General features: G+C 46.6%; 1 protein-coding gene across 4 annotated transcripts in view; it reads right to left on the minus strand.

Moving 5' to 3' along the window:
• Nucleotides 1-20,470, minus strand: part of PBRM1 (polybromo 1) — an 87,781-nt gene that overhangs the window by 49,149 nt on the left and 18,162 nt on the right. For all 4 annotated transcript variants that reach the window (XM_054976174.1, XM_054976175.1, XM_054976176.1 and 1 more), the window contains exons 10-13: nucleotides 12,796-12,891; nucleotides 11,079-11,170; nucleotides 9,013-9,229; nucleotides 7,855-7,996 (exon numbers count right to left, since the gene is read on the minus strand). In XM_054976174.1, coding sequence (XP_054832149.1) covers nucleotides 7,855-7,996; nucleotides 9,013-9,229; nucleotides 11,079-11,170; nucleotides 12,796-12,891 — 547 coding nt within the window. The remainder of the gene's footprint in view (nucleotides 1-7,854; nucleotides 7,997-9,012; nucleotides 9,230-11,078; nucleotides 11,171-12,795; nucleotides 12,892-20,470) is intronic.

Consider the following 20,470-nt stretch of genomic DNA (forward strand, 5'->3'; position numbering starts at 1 on the left):
GAGGCAGGAGCTGGTACTGGGCAAGGGCCTGTTGCTGAGGCTCCCCATCCTCCAGCTGTTGACACCCAGCAGTGGGAGGAGCAGCAGCACGAGGTGTCTTTTGAGGTAGGATTGGGTGACGTGAGTTTTCTGTCCCTTGTGCTCACCCCAGGGACCCAGAGGATGTTGGAGAAACTGGCGGAGGGGCCCACCATCAGTGAGACTTTCCCAGTTTTCTCTGAGGCTAGCAGTAGGCCTTTCACAGTGAGGCAGGAGGAGAGGATGCTAGAGGAAGAGGAAAAGAGTGTGGAAGTGGTGACGCCCACATCTCTACCCCTTTACCCTCAGACATCTTCTTCTGCCCAGCCTAGACAAAGTGTGTCTGGCCTGAGTGCCTCACAGGAGGCGTCTCCTGGGGTGCCTGCAGCTGCAGGGCAGCGTCAGCACCCCTTGTCCTCCAATGCCTGGGAGCACTTCCAGAAGATGGAAGACTCCCAGTATGTGCAGTGCCAGCACTATAGGTCTCAGGTCAGTTGAGGGAGGAATGTGAATAATCTCTCAATGACCAGCCTGGGTTTCCTGGGTCTCCCCCCAGGCTTTCTGTAGGGAAGGGACGCCAAGCATTTCTGCCAGAGATGTTTGGTGCGTATGGCACTAGTGTAACAAGAGAGGGGATCCAGAGGGCATCCAGGTTCATCATTCAGAAGATCGTGGAGATGATTGCCATAGATGGGCAGCCTTTCTCCATAGTAGACGACTTCGGCTTCTGAGGGCTGCTGCAGCTACTCTGTCTTTGATACATGTCCCCTGCTCACACCATGCTGACCAGGACCGTGGTGCTCTCCCATTACAAGTCTGACAAGGAGCACGTGAAGGCATAGTTGTTTCATGCTGCCAGGAGAACTGTGCACCAAGTTGGGAGTCTGGACCTACCCTCAGGCGCAGCATACGTACTTCTCGCTTACTGCACATTGGTGACAACCCAATGACCTTCAGTGTAGGGGCAGGATAACCAGCATCAGGCAGGGCCAGATAGGAGTCTGAAAAGCTTTGCTCCATACCGAGGTTTTCAACAAGACTCACATGAAGGAGAAAAACAGGGTTTCTCACCTGTAACTGTTGATCGTCGAGTCTCTTCTGTGCAGACACACATTGGGGACTGCGCAGGTGCAGGCCAGCTGCGGAAAGGATTCTTTTAGCTTCTAGAAATGTGACAGGGACGGCCGGGTCCAGCGCGCATGCGCGCCGGTGTTCCCGCCAATTTTGAACATACAAATACCAGAACGTCCCCGGCATTCCCTCAGTTCACCTGAGCCGCCGGAGAAACTGTTGAGTAAACCAAGCACTCACAGCGGGGCAGGTGGGAGGGAACGTGTGTCTGCACAGAAGAGACTCGACGATCAACAGTTACAGGTGAGAAACCCTGTTTATCGTCGTCGTCCTTCTGTGCAGCCCCACATTGGGAGAATAACTAGCATCTCACCAATGGGGGCGGGCGTGAGTGCCTACTTGAATAAAGAATGCAGGACAGCCGTGCCAACTGCTGAATCACGGCGTGCATCCACGTCCACAGAATAATGTTTGATGAAAGTGTCCGCAGTGGACCACGTTGCAGCTTGGCAGACATCCCGGAGCGGCACTCCTCGCAGGAAGGCAGCAGAGGCAGCTTGTGCTCGAGTAGAATGAGCAGTGACCAACAGAGGGCATCGGACTCCAGATTGCTGATAACAAAGTTTAATTGTAGACACAATCCAGCGAGAGATGGACTGGGCAGAAGCTTGTGAGCCCTTGCGAGGGCCCGAGTAACACAAAAACAGGGCAGGAGACTTCCTGAAACATTTGGTGCGATGCAAATAAAACAACAAAGCACGTTTTACATCCAACGTGTGCAGTGCTCGTTCCCCTGGGGATGAGGGATTTGGAAAAAAGGAAGGGAGGACCACCTTCTGTTGCAGGTGAAATTTTGAGACCACCTTGGGTAGGAACTGCATGCTAGTGTGGAGCATGACCGTACCGGGGAAAAATTGCAGGAAGGGGGGGTCACACCTCAAAGCAGACAGTTCCCCCACCCGTCTAGAGGACGTGATTGCCACCAAAAAGGCCACCTTCTGCGTGAGTAGGGGCAAGGGACAGGTAGACAGGGGCTCAAAAGGGGTGAGCATCAAACATGAGAGCACCAGGGACAGGCTCCATTGAGGAGTAGGATGGGCCCTAGGAGGAAAGGACTTTAATAGACCTTTCAGGAACTGTTTGGACAGCCAATGAGTAAAAACAGTCTTCCCATCAATCTGCTCATGGAAGGCAGAGATGGCAGCCATGTGCACTTTAACACTGGAAAACGCAAGGCCTTGGGAGAAGGAGGCTGGTGTCGTCCCTTGGACCGGCCGGAGCCCCTCGAAGAATGGCGCTGCTGGCCAGAGTAGGAACGGTGGCCATAGGATTGGCCGGAGAAGAACCGCCCCTGGCGCTGTTGGTACTGCTGGTAGGGGGACTGGTAGGGCCGGAACCTGCCATACCGATATCTCGGACCCGACTGCGGAGCCGAAGGCGCAACTCCGAGGGACTTGGCCGTCTGCTGGTTCTTCTTCATAAGGGAAAGGGACTCATCCATTTTCTCGGAGAAGAGCTGGGGACCTTCAAACGGGAAATCCTCCACCTTGGCCTTCTTCTTGGGAGGCAGGGCCGTAGATCGGAGCCAGGCGTCCCAACGCAAGAGCACCGCAGATGCCATTGCCCGTGCCGCAGAGTCGGCAGCATCCTTGCCAGCTGTCATCTGTTGTTTAGACAACCGTAGAGCCTCAGCCTGGAGAGCCTTAACTAAGTTACAGCAATCGTCAGGAAGGTCAGAGAGGTAGGAGGACGGTCGCTTCCACAAGAAGAGATTGTAGGAGCCCATTATCGTTTGGAAATTGGCGATACGGAACCCCAGGGAAGCCGAAGAGTACATCTTCCGACCAATGCCATCCAGCTTTCTGCCCTCTCGATCCGATGGAGCCGAAGAGGAACCGCGTCGGAACCGAGCTTGACCTTCCTCGGCCATGATGGAAGAAGGCTTCGGATGGGCGAAGAGGTACGGGCAATCCTCCTGTTTCAGCCGATAATATTTCTCGACCTTCTTGGCCGTAGGCGACATGGAAGCAGGGGTCTGCCAGAGCGCCAAGGCATTGTCGACGAGGTCCTCGACGGGAGGGAACGCCACCGAGGCAGGAGACCCAGAGTACAACGCCTCCAGCAGCTTGCTCTTGGGTTTGGAGGTCGTGGAGGCGACATCGATCTCCAGTACTGCAGCCATCCAAACCATCTGCTCCGCGAATACTCTGTAGTCGTCGTTAGGGGACGACGAACGGAGCTCCCCCACCGTGTCATCAGGAGAAGGGTCGGAGGCTGCGTCCGAAGAGTACTCGGAAGGAGACGCCAGGCCCTCCTCATCCTCGGAGTCGGAGAACGCAGCCGGGGTCTGCGTCGAAACCGAAGGGCGTTCCGCCGGAACCGAGGAACAGGGCTCGGGAGCCGAAGGATGTCGAAGTGGCCGAGCTGCAGGCGGAGGAAGAGGCAGGGTCGATGGTGCCGGAACCGCGGTCAAGGGCGCTGAAGGACCAGGCAGGAAGGGGGCGGACTGCTGGACCCAAGCCACAAAATCCTGCCAGGAGGCTACGTTCCCAAAGCCCGGGACAGGCTACCAAGGAGGTAGAGCAGCAGGCATCGGGGTGGATCGGTGAAACGGCGCCGGAACCGACGAGATGGGCTGTGCCGGAACGGAGACCTCGGACAGAACCGGAGCGGAAGGCAGGGAGCGTTCAAACTCCTGGAACGGTTCCGGAAAACAAGGAAACGACTCGTAGTCGTCCGGAATCTCTGGAGGAGGCGTACGCGGAGGCGACGGGGTGTGGAGACCTCTCACGTCTACGGCAGGAGGGCCAGGCCTGGAAGGCGAACCAGCCAATGAAGTCGGGGCCGGCGATAAAGCACGGCCTTTGGATTTGGACTTGGCCTTTGCCTTCTTAGGCGGGGGCTCCAAAGAAGCCTCGGTGGCCGAAGGTTTCAATGAGGTGCGCTTTTTTGTCTTCCGGCTGGACGGCCCACGCATGGAACCGGGGCCAGTCGGGTCCCCCGGAATGGACGGTCCCGTCGGTTCCGAGGGGAGCGGTTCCGGCGACTTACGGGATGGAGCCGGCGAAGGAGCGATGGAGCTGGGCTTGCTCCCGGACGAGCCAGACGGCTTGGGGGGGAGAAGGTTCGCATCCCAGAGGAAGGCCCGAAGCCTGGCCTTGCGATCGTTTCTCGCCTTCGGGGTGAAGGCCATACAAAACTTACAGCGCTCCACGACGTGCCCCTCGCCCAAACAGATAAGACACAGGTCATGACCATCTGAGTGGGTTATCTTCGTGCCACACTGCTGGCATTTCTTAAAAAGAGAGGTCTGCGACATTCCAATGGTGATTCCCACAGATGGATCAAGAAAACACCAATTCAGAAGAAAAAAACTCCGAAGAGACAAGCGCTAGCTAAAGAACCTTTTCGAACGGCGGCGAAAAAGGAACTGAGGGAATGCCGGGGACGTTCGGGTATTTGTATGTTCAAAATTGGCGGGAACACCGGCGCGCATGCGCGCTGGACCCGACCATCCCCGTCACATTTCTAGAAGCTAAAAGAATCCTTTCCGCGGCTGGCCTGCGCCTGCGCAGTCCCCAATGTGGGGCTGCACAGAAGGACGACGACGATCATTGCTGCCACCATCAGAAGCAAATTAGTGGACTGCAAAGGTGAGGGCTTTGTTGCCATGTGATACTTGATGATTGATGGTGGCGCTAACATGAAGAAGGCGGCATTGAAAGTGGGCCTCAAGAACATTCACTGTGCAACCCACTTCACCTCCTGGTGAAGGATATGCTTGGTCTGGGTTCCTTTGAGGAACCTGAGGATTCTGCAACTAGTGAATTCCAGTGTCTCCTCCAGAAATGCCGGTGACTCACGAGTCACTTCTCACGCAGCGTGAAAGCAGCTCACTAACTGTGCCAGAAACAGGACAGGTGTGCCAGAGCATCACCTCATCGCTGATGTTGTCACTCAATGGAACACCACTCGTGCCATGCTTAAGCATTTGGTGGAGCAGCAGGCCACCCTCACGGTGTGGCTCTTGGGAGAGTGAAACTTAGAGTGGGGAGGGTAAGTTCAGCTCAGAGGACTGGCTCACTATCTCCCACATAGTGGAAGTCCTGAGGCCCCTCAAGGAATTCACGGTCTTGGTCCCATCTGATGCAGAGATCTTGTGTCTGGTTATTCCTCTGGGACATATGCTTCAGAGGGCTATGGCCTCCTTCCTGCACTCAGATGCAGGACATGCAGACCTGTTTCCAGGACTGCACACATTCATGAGAAGACTGAAACACAGGGCATCATGTCCCACCTGCAGCCTCTCATCGAGAAGTTGTATGTGTTAGCGACCATGTGTGACCCACACATCAAGGGCATCTTCACCAAGCAGACTGAGCTTCTCATAAGTGTGAAAGATGCCTTCTTTTTGCGGGTTCAGCATAGGCAGGCCAAGAGGAGCCTCCTGTTTGTAGAGGGGATGGGGAGCTCTGCTGGTCCCCCTCTGCCCTTTCTCAGCAGGGTCCCCCCATGGCCAGCGTTCAGATGTCCATAGAAATGCTCTGGCATGCCTTCAGCTCCTCTGGGAACATGAGGCATATGAGCCAGGATTCAGCAGTGGCAATAGTCAAGGACTACCTTTTAGAGCCCTGTGAGTTGCTTTCCACTGATCCACTGAGCTACTGGACCAAGAAGGAGGCAGTTTGGCCAGACCTCTCTCTCAAGGCCCAGAAGCTCCTCTCATGCTCTCCAACGAGAGTGGAGAGCAAGTGCATCATTTCCCATGAGGGGGACATTGTCACCTTGCATCACACACACCTGCTCCCCTGGAGAGTTGAGCAGTTGGTCTTTCTAAAGGTCAACATGCTGCTCTTCAATTTCCAAACTTTGGACCTTCAGAGTGAATGAGGTGAGCCCACCTTTTGGGAGTCTGTGTGGTGAGGAAAAATGCTCTTCCCAAGACTTAAAAGTTAGGTAGAAAACCAGCAGGAGAAAGACAGTGGATTCAGTTGGCACAACAAATGAACACTGCAGTTTGGACCCACCCTCCACACCCACCGCAAAATCACCAGCCCATATTAGTTCAAATTTCACAGTACAAGAAGTACTGTGAAATTAGTACAAAAAGGGGCCCCAGAACACACATCAAGTATCACAGAAACACCCAAATGAAACTAATGTTAAGTAAACTTAACTTTCTTCGTTGCAAGGGGGAGGGGGGAGAAGAATGGCTGATGTAATCTGTGGTTCTAATAAGTTGTTGTTCTAATGTTAACTTCCCTCATTGCAGGGATGGGAGGGAAGGACAGCTATTGATGAAGGCTGCTACAGAAAGAGAATTACTTGGGTTTCCCAAGAGTTATAGTCAGTTTCAGCCTGAGGCCAGTGGGTGGAAATAGGATACTCTTAAAAGTGTTACAATTTACATCTTATGCAACTGTGCTTGGAGCATGCCATTGTCTTGTGCTTGTGGCTGGATATTGCTTGGTTCTGTTCTGTGATGTTCCCTCACTGGCTGAACCCAATGCTTACACTGGTTCTATTGGGCTCAGTTGCAAGAGTGTCCCTTGCTTCAGTTTGGTTTGAGTGGAATGGGTATGATTCTCTGGTGTGGGCTAAGTTGCAAGAATGTCCATTGCTTCAGTTTGGTTCGGTGTGTGTGTGAGGGGGAGTTCATCCCCTTGCTTCAGTTTGCTTATAGTTGCAAGGGTATCCCTTGCTTCATTTTAGTTTGGGTAATTCTCAGGTGTGATGTTGACCCTCATAGGGACCAATGGAGAGTGGCTGGTCAGCCTGCTCAGGGGCACTGGGATTTTTTCAGGGGCATCAGTTTGGTTCTGTTGGGTTTCCCCAGCAATGAGCTTGCATTTGGGAATGCATTTTGGCTGTACCATCCTTGAACTGTGTATGGGCACCCCTTGGAAAGAACTTTTCTCATCATTGGGAACAACTGAGAGTGGGTGGTCAGCTTGCTCAGTGGGGCTCTGGAGGTTTTGGGGGGGGGTTAGTTTGGTTCTGTTGGAGCTTGTATCTCAGAGTGTGCCTCTGGCCATGTCAGCCTTGGTCCATGTGTTTCTGGGAACCAGCTTGGACTTTTCCCCCACAATAGAAACAAATGGAATGGCTGGAGGCACCTTTGGGGGGCATAAAGTAGCCTCCCAGGGTCCAATCTCCCTGGAACTTAGATGGTCTTTAGAGGGCAGTGAAAAGTAAGACACCTGCAAATTTGGTGGATTTTGCTTGCAAAATGCCACCCCCAGCCTCCTGGATAGCCCCCAGATAGTTTTCCCCATAAGGTGGGGACACCATCTCTGGAGGCCATAAAATGCCCCCCCCCCCCAACGGGGTTCAATCTTTATGAAACTTGGAGGGGTTGTTAGAGAACAGTTAGCAATAGGTTCCCTGCAAATTTGGTAAAATTCAGTCTGAAAATGACCTCCCCCCGCCCCCCACTGGATATACAGGAATTGAATTTCTCATAGGAAACAATGACTGATACCGTGAATGTTACCGAATTTGCTCTGTATTACCGAAACGACTAGAAAATGAATTTGGTGTTTAGGGAATACTGAAATTTTTTTCCAGTTTGGTATTGCCGAATCCAAATTTATCGAACTTTTTCCTGCGCACACTCCTAGTTAAAATACAGACAGCAATGTTGTATTTTCTGAGAAGAATTAATATCATAAAGCAGCATGCCAAGGCAGATATAAATGCATTAATACTACCTCCTACAAAAAATGAACTGAGAAACACAGCAGTTCACCAAGTGTGAAACTCTACCTGCATAACCTGCTGCATTTTCAACACTCTCTTATAAATGGCTGAATTTGGAACATTATAACGTTTGGCGTTTTCAAACATCAAGTTCAGATCACATTCCAAATGGTCAAGTGTTTCATATTCATGGTTCTTCAGTTTTGTTCTGTAGAAGAGACAATCAAACCTAGTTTCAGTGCTGCAAAACATCCACTTTTTCTAAAACAGAATTTAAACACTTAAAAACAGTGAACTAGGCCACTAACACTGAAATCCTAAGAACAGTTACTCTGATTTAAGCCCACTGATTTCAGTGAGCTTAGATTGGAGTAATTCTTAGGATTGCACTATAAGCCATCCACTTCTGTTCACTTCAGAGAACAACTTTCCCCACCCTCCTCCCAAGAGTAGCTCTTCCGTAGACAGAAAAGGAGGGATGTAGAGCCTTAGTCAACTGCAAGAGAAGAAAAGCTTTATTCATAATTCTTCTCAAGTGCGAAAATAAATCAAGAAACAGCAATACCTCCCATACTATATAGTAGTTTTAAAAACTGTTTTAAATGGAGAGAGGCATTGATTATTTCAACAATTAGATGGATGCATGACAGTGCTTTACTTGAATATAACTGTCAGATCTTTACTTTGACCAAGCATGAAATAAACCCATTAGAAAAATAAGGAACTACTGTTTATTCTTCTAACAGGATTTTGTTGATGAAGTGATGTCTCAATATCTTACAAGTTGATGACAACTCAATGAAAACTACTAATGATACAGGTAAAGTCACGTAGTTGCTTACGAGAATGCACTCTCTTACTTCATTTGGATCACAATAAAAATCTGCATCACTGTTCTGCAATTTTAAAGTAATGATTTAACTTCGTATATCAATTCATCTCACTAATCCCCCATCTTCAAAAACAAGGAAGATTCCTAAATTTTTTTCACACATATAAAGAAAACTTTAAATCTTTAAGTATAAAAATAATTTCAGGTGGGTAGCCATGCTGGTTTGTAGTTGATGAGTATAGTTTGAGTCCAGTAGCACCTTAAAGACTACAGAGATTTTTCAGGGTATAAGTCAAAATAGTTGATTCATGGCTTAACATCACCTCCCCCGTCCCAGCCCAAAAGCATCTTTCATAGCCATTCAGGATTGGAGACTGTTACATCCATTTTACCTGATTTGCTGCAATGAAATTGGCATTTTGATTTGCTGATAATAATCAGGATACTTTTTCTTGGAGGGTAAATGGAAAAAAGGTTCCGATATAAGCTGCCCCTGGTTGTTCCGGCAGTTTCTAACTGTATCATAAAGCTGATAGAGAGGATTGGAAGTATCCATAAAGGAAGTAATGCTCTCAGCTTCTGATTCCCCTTCTTCATAACGAGCAGCAGCTAGAAGTGGTGAAACAATTATACAACATTAGCATGACTGCCTCCATTTGAAATGTGTGTGTATGTGTTGTCAAGTCACAATCCCAGCACAGGGCTATCAAGGAAAGTGAAAAGTAAAGGTGGTTTGCCATAGTCTTCTCCTGCTCAGTCTTCCTTGGTGGCTGCCCATCTAAGTGCTGACCCTGCTTAACTTCCGAGATCTGACTATACCATGCAGCATTTGAAATAGCAAAAGTAATATTGGATTCTCATGAAAAAGAATTTAACTACTTTGTTTCACCTAACTGGTTTCACAGCTCTAACATAGGCAAGTCCCTTACTAGATGTTGCTAGTTGTCTTTTTACAAAGCAGACAAAAGATTTTCTACCTGCATTTAGCTAGCAGTATCAAATATGGCCACATAGTTCATGAGCAGTCTGATCAACAGAGAGCAAGAGGTCAATCCAGATTAAGTCAGGGCACGTGGAAAACACTTTATGTCTATTCACAGTGACATTCAAGCGTGCAAATTAGAAATCACCATGCAAGAAGTTTAAAGAAGCCCACATGGAAGTAAAGGCTAGTGCCATAAAAACCAAAACGATTTTTGAGCTCCAATACAAGAAAGTCACCATTACTCTCTACTAGATTTTTTCTTATCTAGTGCAAAGTTCTTTTTTTTTTTAAATAGGCGTATATTCAGGAGTGATTAAAGTGTACTGAAGAACTTCAAGGGGCTTGTTAAAATAGTGAAAAAACATCCATGCTGATTCTTCTAATCCTCCAGATTGATTCAAATGCTGAAAATCTAGTGTCTTAGAGTGTGGGTCTGCATGCATGGGTAAGGAGGATGAAAGAGAATCTGACCCACCACATCCACAGTTACAGGTATTACTTTCTGGAGGATGATCCATGTTAACACAGCCACTGAAGCATTCATGGGACCGCACCATGCAGAGGATTCCTTAGTACTGAATCTTATGCCAGATGGTTGATTTAACTTTCCTCATAAGGCATGTGGACTTGCCACATACAATACTACGATGATGTAGCTAAACAGACTTGGCGTAATTGCAAAAGGTCTGAGCCTCACTGAGTCTGCAAAGTTGCCTGTCAGCATAATACAGAACATTTTTCATAGATGAAGTTTATGTTATTTCACAAGATACAAAAACTTCAATTAACTATGTGCTGTACCCTCAACTCTGCTTTATCCTGGGCCTTTTGATTGGGCAGTTCCCTATATCAGATATGGTCCTCAAAGGAAGGAGAACCATCTATCTTGCTTCAAAGAGTGCAGGCAGACCATCATAGCAAAGGGGACAGCACAGAAAACATTATTTTACCAGAGATACTCTAAACTGACTGAAATGGCTGAGTTCCCTCATGAATGCTTTTTAACAAAATCTGATTATGTCTCCAAAGTAAAATCTTACTTACAAAGTAAAATCACTTACTGAAGACAGTGTTCTGTTCTGTCTGAACTTCAGTGTTTTTGACAGATAGACAAGCCAGTATGGTGTAGTGGTTAGAGCGTCAGACAAGCATCCGGAAGACCCAGTTTGAATCACCATTCTGCCATGGATGCTTGGTGACTTTGAGCCATTCACACACTCTCAGGCTATTCTACCTCTTAGTGTTGTTGTAAGGATTAAAAAAAAGAGGAAAGGAGGACTATGTAAACTGCTTTGGGTCTGCAATGAATAAGGGGGGTCTGCAATGAAAAGTGGGGTAAAAGTGAAGTAAATAAACATTTACATTTGAAAAGCTTCTAATAATTTAACATGGTTGACACCCATCTGGAACCTAAAAGAAAAGTGTGTTCATAATTCTGCTTTGCAGATTTGGCAATGTTTTTGCAGTTCCTACCAGCCAGAACAGCATCTTCATCACTTTCAGATCCATACTGCAATGCCATGGTTATTGCTGATAAACGATCTCCTTGGACAGCTCTTTTGTTACTGTAAAGGGTAAAAGAACACAGCAGTTGAATACAAAATCCCTTCTGGAAGGAAAAAGGAACACACATTTAAAATATTAAATTGTACAGAATAAAACGAATGGACAACACAGTTTTGCATATACATTTTACCTTGTATCATTTTAGCCAATTATTAAACTTATATTCCACTTTCCTTCCAAATGCAGCCAATATTTATATTTAATAGGTTCTTGTGAAAGCTAATTCAAAGAAATCCGAATTAACAATACTAATGAGACTGGGCAACTCATACCAGTTGTCTGTAAATCAACAAGAAATAGTATCACAAAAATATGAGTTATTTTCTGTTTCACTATTAAAAACCTTCTGTATGTGCCTAGGAGGCCCTAAACTAGGATGTATGAGGAAAGTATGTGAGCAACCCTCACCTGGATTGGTGGGCAGAGGAGAATCACAGGTTGCATACTTTCTAAGGTTCAGACCTTTAAAGTACTTTATAGCATAGGTCCCACATACTTGAAGGACCACCTTTCTCCATGGGTGGGGGGGTCATGATCTTCCCAACAAAGTTTGCTTTTTCTTGCCTCCTTAAGGGAAGTAAGATTTGTGACTGTCAGGGCAAGAGTGTTTTGCTTGGTGGACCAATTTACTTGCAGAAGGAATTACTAAAGGAATTGTGTGGCTAAACCGAGAGCAAACTCTAGGGAAGCTGTGGTAGGCATTTCCATGGCTGCAGATTGAGAAGACACTTCGTGATTAAGGGTTTAGGTTCTTCACTACTGGAAGGGTGGTTGGTTGTTGTGTGTGTTTGGGGAGGGATGATAACCTGTGAAAATCTGAAAGGTCCTCTCTATTTAAGCTACTAATTCCAAAAAACACTAACAGAAACCTAAGACTGAGCAGAGACAGACACGCAATACATCATCTGCTGATATTTTCTTAGGTAGTTGCTAGAGCATAGCTTACTTCCTAAGTGGATGCATTCAGGTTTGTTTTGTATATTAAGATTTCAATGGCATTAACAAAAAAGGAATACCTTATACAATTCTATAAAGTTTCTTGGTGAGAAATATACAAATTTTGTAAAACAAGCATAAGCTGTTTCTTCTCCTGAGCATGTCAAAAAGCAGAGTATTCTAAGACAAGACACGTATTTGTGCCCTGAGTTTGCAGACCTCACCCTTGCCAAGCAAAGCAACTTCTGCTTAATAACTGCAAGATAAGATAGTGCATGTGTTCCTTGTTCTATCAAAAGAATACTATTGCCCAAAATAAATGCATGCATATTGGCCACACCTGATAATGTACACATTTCCTATGACTGAAAATCATCATGTATGAAGAAGCCCTTAGTTCTGTCTTGCTCATAACTAGGAAGGCCAAACAGCTGTGTTCCTGACTTATGGAAGTTCTTTTTGGCAACAAATACTTCTATGCCATCTAAACAACCATGCCAGGTAATTCGGTTCCAGAAAAACAAAGGATACTATAATATCCAAGCTCTTTCATTTTATTTCTTAAAATACACTTTTAAGCTGTTGCATGTGCAAACAAAGGCAGAGTTGGACACATGGAAGTAAAGAAAAAGAGAGAAATGATAAAAATGGATAGATAACTGAATGACATCTATAAATTAAGACTCACCGGTAATATTTATTAGCAGAATTTCTCTCATCAACAACATTGCCTTTACCCTGTGAGGAAGGACCTGTCAGCTTGGAAGCAGCCAAATTTGTAGTCCTTTATGAAGCACGAACAAACCACAAAAAGTGAGAAAAAGAAATCCACCAGAGAACCAAAATGGTATGGTCAGGATGCAGTTTTTAAAGTACTAAAATTATATAATAAGTTTTGAAAGGAAAGTTAAGAAGCTTGGCCATTGCATTTGAGTGAAAAGTGGTATAGTAAATATTACTAAATTTTATATCAAAAAACTCATTTTAGGTACAATGATGGAATCAATGTCTAGTGCTAAAAGACTACTTCAGGTGTGATCAGAAATAAATTCTATTGAATTCATACTTCTCGGAATCAGGCAGATGAAAACCTGAAGCCTCAGTTTTGTTCTAATATGCAATGGCAGATAAAAATGCAAATTTTAAATTGGAAAAGGTTACAAATCCAAATGCAATGTATAATGAAATAAACCACACTCTTAACCTACACCTGTATATTTTGTCAGAGAAATTTTAAGACTTGTTGTGATCTGAGAGGCAGAAAAATAACAAAGGTGAGTTGCTATTTCATATTTTATAAGCAAATTGAAACGTTATCGAAGTAATTAACAAAAGCTGTAGTATTGTAAGTATTTATATTTTTATATTATTTATAGTGTCCTTTTCTCACTGAGACTCAAGGCAGTTTACACAGTGTAAGTAAAAACGATTAATGGCTGGGACACTCAATAAGCAATACAATGGGATATGGATAGCATAAATCTGAAAACAAGCATAATTCTGAATAGAGATGAAACATTGCTCAAACAAAATATAATTTGACATGATATAGTAAATGACACAGAAATTATCCAGTAGGAGCATGACTACTTTAACTGGAATTTATTAAATAGGTAACTACTTTGGAAAACATAAGGAATTTATTGAAACTCCAGGCTGAGGAAAAGGAACTGTCACCACATTAACTTCCAAAGCAGGAAAAGAATTGGAAATAAGCAATTTCTGAAGGGGCCACTTTAGAAACCACTTATTGCCCTGCTTCGGTATGCGAAAGAGCTGCTTGCAAACAAGTAGCAGGGAAAGGACCCTTTCAGCTGGCCGACGGGGTGGGGGATCCTCCTCCACCGTCAGCTGGAGCCAGCTGTGGGGTTTAAAAGTGCCCTGAAGCTTCCCAAAGTGACCTGAATAGCTTCGGGAAGCTACGATTCGGCATTTCCGAATTGGGGCCAGAATGCTGGGCCCAATTAGGAAATCCCAAATCTTTATAAATTGGGTCTGATTCGGGTATTTATCCCGAATCGGAAACCCAAATTGCACACCCCTACTTATTACTGGTCATCTGCGAATCATACATGGAATTGCGCATATGCAAGCCAGTGGTGAAAGTTTCCAGAGCTCACCTGAGTATGAGACACTCCCCTCTCTCCTCAATTTCTCCCATGTCCGAGTCACAAGAGAAGGGAGAGGGTCAGTAGCCCTGAGTTGATGAAAGAGTTCATAAGCCACAATGCTAGCAGAAACCATGGCAGGATAGAAGAGAGAAATGTGTACTTGCATAGATAATTACTTGATGAACTAATTACAAGTAAGCACAGCTGTGTTTACACCTTTCTGCAGTCCCGCATGGGAGACTGGCAAGCTAACTTATCAAGTAGATGTCAGGTGTGGGCTCCCAGGTGAACAGCATATGTAGCTCTGCTTTATGCATATGTAGCTCGTGTTCACTTGTGCCTCTTTCCAGGCGTTAACTAGGGAGTAGCGTCTGATAAATACAGAGGAAAAAGACCACACTGTAGGTTTGCAAGGTATTTGTCTACCAGAACCTTTCTGAGAAACACTGTATCCCATGTGTGGTCCACTGTAGCAGATGAAAAGGTAAGAATAATTTCTTAACTCGATCTCTTTGTAAATAATTCAACAAAATTTATTTGATGTTGGAAGGTGTCAGGGCTCTTTACTTTCAGTAGGTTAGAGAAAGAAGAATGGTAATACTACATTCTAGTTAACATGGAACTGTGTAACAATTTTAGATATGAACTTTAAAACGAGTCTCAAGACTAATTTTTTTTTAGAGCATTGTCAATTTGGGTGTTGAAAAGAGCTCTCTAATAGGTTCTAGGCAGTAGTGGAGGATTCCTCCAATTTCACCACTGAACATTAAGAAACATCATGTTTCTGTTAGGGCTGTGCGCTTCGGTATTCGCTTCGGGTAAAAATACCCGAAGAGGAGCCGATCTGGAAAGATTATGGATATCCGAATCGGGGCCAGCATGAGGGCCCCAATTCGGAAATCCCGAATCAAAGCTTTCCAAAGCTTTCGGAAAGCTTCAGGGCTGCGTTTAAAGGGCCCCGCCGCTGCTTGCAAGCCCTTTAAACATCTCTTGGTGTTATAGTTTCTTAATTTTGCAGAGCTTTGCTGGAGGTCCCATCATGCGCCACTATGTGTTGTCAGACATATCTTTAGGTAGAACTGGCATGTCATCCCTTCACTCTTATTGCAGCTTTTTGGTTTTAAAACTGTTTGAACCAAAGATGATCTTGAATGCTTCTCTGAAACACCTTTTTCAGCCCTATTCCAAAGATGTTTCTAACATCACTAGATGCTGACATCTTTTTTCAAAGCACAGCTTTTAAGCTCTATCACTTCTTGCTTTTGGTGTAAACGGTTTCAACACCAGACACTTGGCAACATGATGTTTCTCACAAAGCACAAGGAATGGTCAACAATTTGGACCATTTTTCTTTCATACTTTTAGCATTTTTGAAGTGCCTTTCTGAGCCATATCAACAGCAAAAATAAACAAGCAGAGGTTAGAATTTTCTGACTCATTCTTTTCTTTCTGTTGCCCACCCAGGAATTAATCTCTTCTTGCAGTGGCAAAGAAACAACTGAGGGAAAGGGGCATGTCCCAACCTCCTTATATGACCCACAGGCAGAAAAATCTATTAAGGTGGGAGGTTGGGACAGTTGAGATCTGAAGTCTCCCATGGCTGTCCTACAGAAAACAGGTTTTACTTACTATAACTGTTGTTCATCTAGGTCTTCCGTGCAGGCACACATGGGAACTGTGTACGCGCAGGCCTGCCGATACTGGAAAATTTCCAAAGCTCAACGCCACTAGGGGGCGCTCCCGCCTCTCTGCGCGCCTGCGCAGCCGTTTTCCCACCAAAACGGCTCCTAAGAGGCGGAGCATCCCCCACATACCCTCAGTCCTCTTTTGCCGACATACTGCAAGGAATAAACCAAGAGATTAGCGGGGAAGGAGGGAGGGCATGTGTGCCTGCACGGAAGACCTAGATGAACAACAGTTATAGTAAGTAAAACCTGTTTTCATCGACGGTCTTCCTGTGCAGTCCCACATGGGAAGATTACAGAGCTTAACACACGGGAGGAGGTAAGTAAAAACATTTTTATTAGATACAACACAACCGACAACTTAAGACGATAAATATATCATCCTTGCCAAGTTCATCTCCCCCTGTTTCAGCTTATAGGAACATCGACTGTAGCACGGCAGTGCCCACAGCTGCTTCCCTCCTGTCCAAAATGTCCAGGACATAATGTTGTACAAACGTATCAGCAGAGGCCCAAGTTGCCGCTCTACAAATGTCATGGAGAGGAACACCTCTCAGTAGCGCTGCTGACGAAGCCTGTGCTCTAGTGGAGTGAGCACGCACCGCTAAGGGACAAGGTAAGTTCGCTGACCTGTAACACATCAAAATGGTTTGAACTACCCAACGAGAAATAGACTGGGAAGAGGCCCTCCGTCCCTTCTTGAGTCCCGCAAAGCAAACAAATAAATTGGTATCTAAGCGAAAAGGCTGTACCCTTTTTAAATAAAATAGGAGTGCCCTTCTAACGTCTAGGGAGTGCAAGGCTCTCTCAGCCCTAGAGGTATGCGAAGGAAAAAAATACCGGTAACACAATGTCCTGAGACAAATGAAAACTAGACACCACCTTAGGTAAAAACTCCAATTTGGTCCTAAGTACCACCTTCTCATTGTATATTTTCAAATATGGTGGGTCAAAAGATAATTCTGCCAATTCTCCTACCCTCCTGGCAGAAGTGACAGCCTCCAGAAAGGCCACCTTTAGGGTCAAGAACCGCAACGAACAAGAAGCCAAGGGCTCAAAGGGTCTCGACATTAGATGCGATAAGACCAAAGGTAGTGACCACTGTGGCACAATGTCCCTCACAGGGGGAAAAAGATTATTTAACCCCTTTAAAAACAACTTGGATGTATAGTGAGAGAACACCGATCTCCTATCAATGGGAGGGTGAAAAGCAGAAATGGCCGCCAAATACACTTTCACAGAACTGTTAGCTAGTCCCGTCTGTTTAATCTCCCACAAAAAATCCAGGATCTCTGGGAGCATTCTCCAGAACATGGGTTACAGCCGAGGAGAAAGAGAATCCTGCTGGATGAGCCAAGCCGTTAACTTTAGCTTCTCGATGTTGTGGTGGAAGACCCCCCTCCAAGAAAGGAGATCTGGAACCACCGGAAGCTCGAAGGATTGAACGTGGAGCTGAAGTAGGGAGTGAAACCACGGCTGGCGCGGCCAGAACGGGGATATTAGGATGACAGATGTCCCGTCCCGTTGAATCTTGCTGATGGTCCTGGCCAGCAGCAGTAACGGTGGGAACGCGTAGTACAGGTTACCCCACCACCTGAGCTGAAACGCGTCCCCAAGAGACTTTCGTCCCACTCCTCCCCTGGAACAATAGTCCCAGGCCTTGAAGTTCTCTTCCGAAGCGAAGAGATCTATCTGCGGAGACCCCCACATAGCAAAGATAGGGAGAAGATACTCTTCCCGGAGAGACCACTCGTGCTGTTCCCCCTGCAGTCTACTCAAGTGATCTGCCAAGGAGTTCGACTCCCCCAAAATGTGCACAGCCTGCAGCCACTTCGAGCGCTCCTGGGCCCACTGCCACAGCTTCACCGCTTCGGTGCACAGGGACACCGATGCTGTTCCGCCCTACTTGTTCACGTAACACATCGCCGTCATATTGTCCATCAAGATCTGCACGGACTTGTTCTGGACAGCATCTGAAAAGGAAACCAGAGCATAAAAGATTGCTCTTAACTCTAGCAAGTTAATATGCTCCTTACCCTCATCCTCTGAGCAGACACCATAGGCATAGGCACCCTCACAATGGGCCCCCCCAACCCAGAAGTGAGGCATCTGAAGTGACCGTAATCTGTGGTTGTCTATAACCAAATTGTACACCCCCAAAGAGGTTTGAATCATCCAACCACCAGTCCAAAGAAGACACCACCTGCCTGGGCACAGAAAACTTCTTACTCTGCAAATCTCGGTCAGGGGAGAAAACATAATTAAACCACATTTGTAGTGGTCTCATACGTAGTCTGGCCAGAGACACAACTGCAGTTGTAGAGGCCATACACCCCAACAGGCACTGCAGTACTCTAGCAGGCTGAAAACGACAGCACTTTACTCTGTTTATAAAAGCCTTAATTTTGTGTGCTCTATCCTCAGGTAAAAACCCCGCGTCTCTGGAACCATCCAGGATCACTCCAATAAATTGAATCGATTTAACAGGGGTCAACTGTGATTTTTATGATTCACGAATAACCCCAACTGCAGGCACACCTCCAACGTTAGAGACACCTGTTTCGTGACTTGAGCAGGGGAATCCCCTACTAGTAACCAGTCGTCAAGGTAAGGGAAAATACAACACCCTTGGAGTCGTAAATGGGCCACTACTACGGCCATACACTTTGTAAAAACCCTTGGTGCGGATGCCAACCCGAAAGGCAGCACTCTGTACTGATAAACACAATCACTATACGTGAAGCGGAGAAACTTCTTATGGTCTGAAAACATAGAGATATGGAAGTAAGCGTCTTTAAGGTCCAAGACCGCAAACCAAGAGTTAGGGGGTATCAAAGCCAAGACCACTTGAAGAGTGACCATCTTAAACTTTCGAACCCGAACCAACTTATTCAGGGTTCTGAGATCTAGGATGGGCCTCAGCCCACCATCCTTTTTCTCTACCATAAAGAGGTTAGAGTAGAAACCCAACCAAGACTCCGACTTTGGGACTTCCTCAATGGCCCCTTTTTGCAACAATGCGGTCAATTCAACGAAGACCTCATTTGTGGGTGCATCAGAAGTAAAGACAGGGAGACGTAAATAAGGTAACTCAACAAATTCAATTTTATATCCAACAGCAACAATAGACAACACCCAAACGTCAGTGGAAATGGAACGCCAAGTGGCCAAATAGGAACACAGTCTGACTCCGAAATATGGGTCAGAGCCCTGTAAGTGTCAGAAATTTTTCTGTATCAGAGGCTGGTCCTTCGGCTGCTGCTGCTGGTGTGAGCCGGCCCGACCCCTCTGGTTCTGCCTATGCCTGTTATAGCCAGGTTGAGGACTCTGGTATGACCTCTGCGATTGATAGCCGTACCCCTGATAAGGCTGATAGCGTCACTGACGGTAGCGTTGAAACGACCTTTGAAACGGTCTCGGAGCCTGGTAGGGAGTCTGGTGCAGCACCCCATATGATTTTGCCGTCAGCCTGCCAGTCCATTTCTTTGAGAGGAACTCATCTGTTCTCTCCGAAAAAAGAGTAGTCCCTTCGAACAGAAGGTCCTCCACTCTATTCCTTGTGTCTGGAGGAAGTGCTGTGGTACATAACCAGGCATAGCGGCGGAGGACCACGGCTGATAGCAACGCTCTCGCTGACGTATCCGCCGCACTACGGCTAGTACTGATCTGATGCCTGGACAATCTCACCGCCTCTTCCTGGATCACTTGAAGAAAGACCTTCTGGTCTTCTGGGAGCTTGGGGATGAAGGCAGCTACCTTCTTCCAAAGTAACAACTGGTATGCAGCCATCACGGCTGCATAGTTAGCTACCTTAATTCCAAAAGCAGCTGAAGTGTAGACATTCCGTCCCATGGCATCTATGCGTCTGCTATCCCTGTCGGCCGGGACAGACATCGACCCGTTTGGGTCTAGTCTGCATTTCTTCAGTGACAAGTGAAGAAGGAGGCAGATGGACCGACAAAAATGGATAGGTATCATCCTTAAGCCGGTACAAATTCTCCACCTTACGGTTGGTGGCTGGAGTGGAGGCCGGTTTGGGGTGTAGACCCTTCCAGAGATCAGCAAAGCCATCGATGAGTGGAAAGGCCACTGTTGGTGTAGAGCCTGAATAGATATGCTGGAGAATCTTGTCTGTGAACTTAGATTCGGAAGACGACACCTCGATGTCCAGGGCCTTAGCCATCCTCTGTAGAAGACCATTATAGGCTCTGAAGTCGTCAGTTGGTGAAGCCTCGTCAGCAGGCCCTATGTCTCTGACAGGTGAATCAGACAAGGGGGAGACGCTATAACGAGCTCGGCCCCGAGGATGCTCCCGTTCGGAGTATTGTGGTGTCCAATGAGGGTCATCATAAACATAGTCCCGGAATGAAGGGGACCGAGAGTCCCTACGGTACACATGATCGGAACCAGGAGAAGATCAAGCCCGATAGATGGAAGAAGCAGGCTCACTATAACGCTCATCTCGGGACCTACTTCTATAGGACTGCGTTGATGACGGGTCCGACCCCTGCTGCCCTCAGAAGATCTCGGGGAACAAGGGTCTCGAGAGGTAGACCGTGGCCGCCCT

This window comes from Eublepharis macularius, chromosome 4 (genome assembly GCF_028583425.1).
Source record: "Eublepharis macularius isolate TG4126 chromosome 4, MPM_Emac_v1.0, whole genome shotgun sequence".
Classification (NCBI taxonomy): Eukaryota; Metazoa; Chordata; class Lepidosauria; order Squamata; family Eublepharidae; genus Eublepharis; species Eublepharis macularius.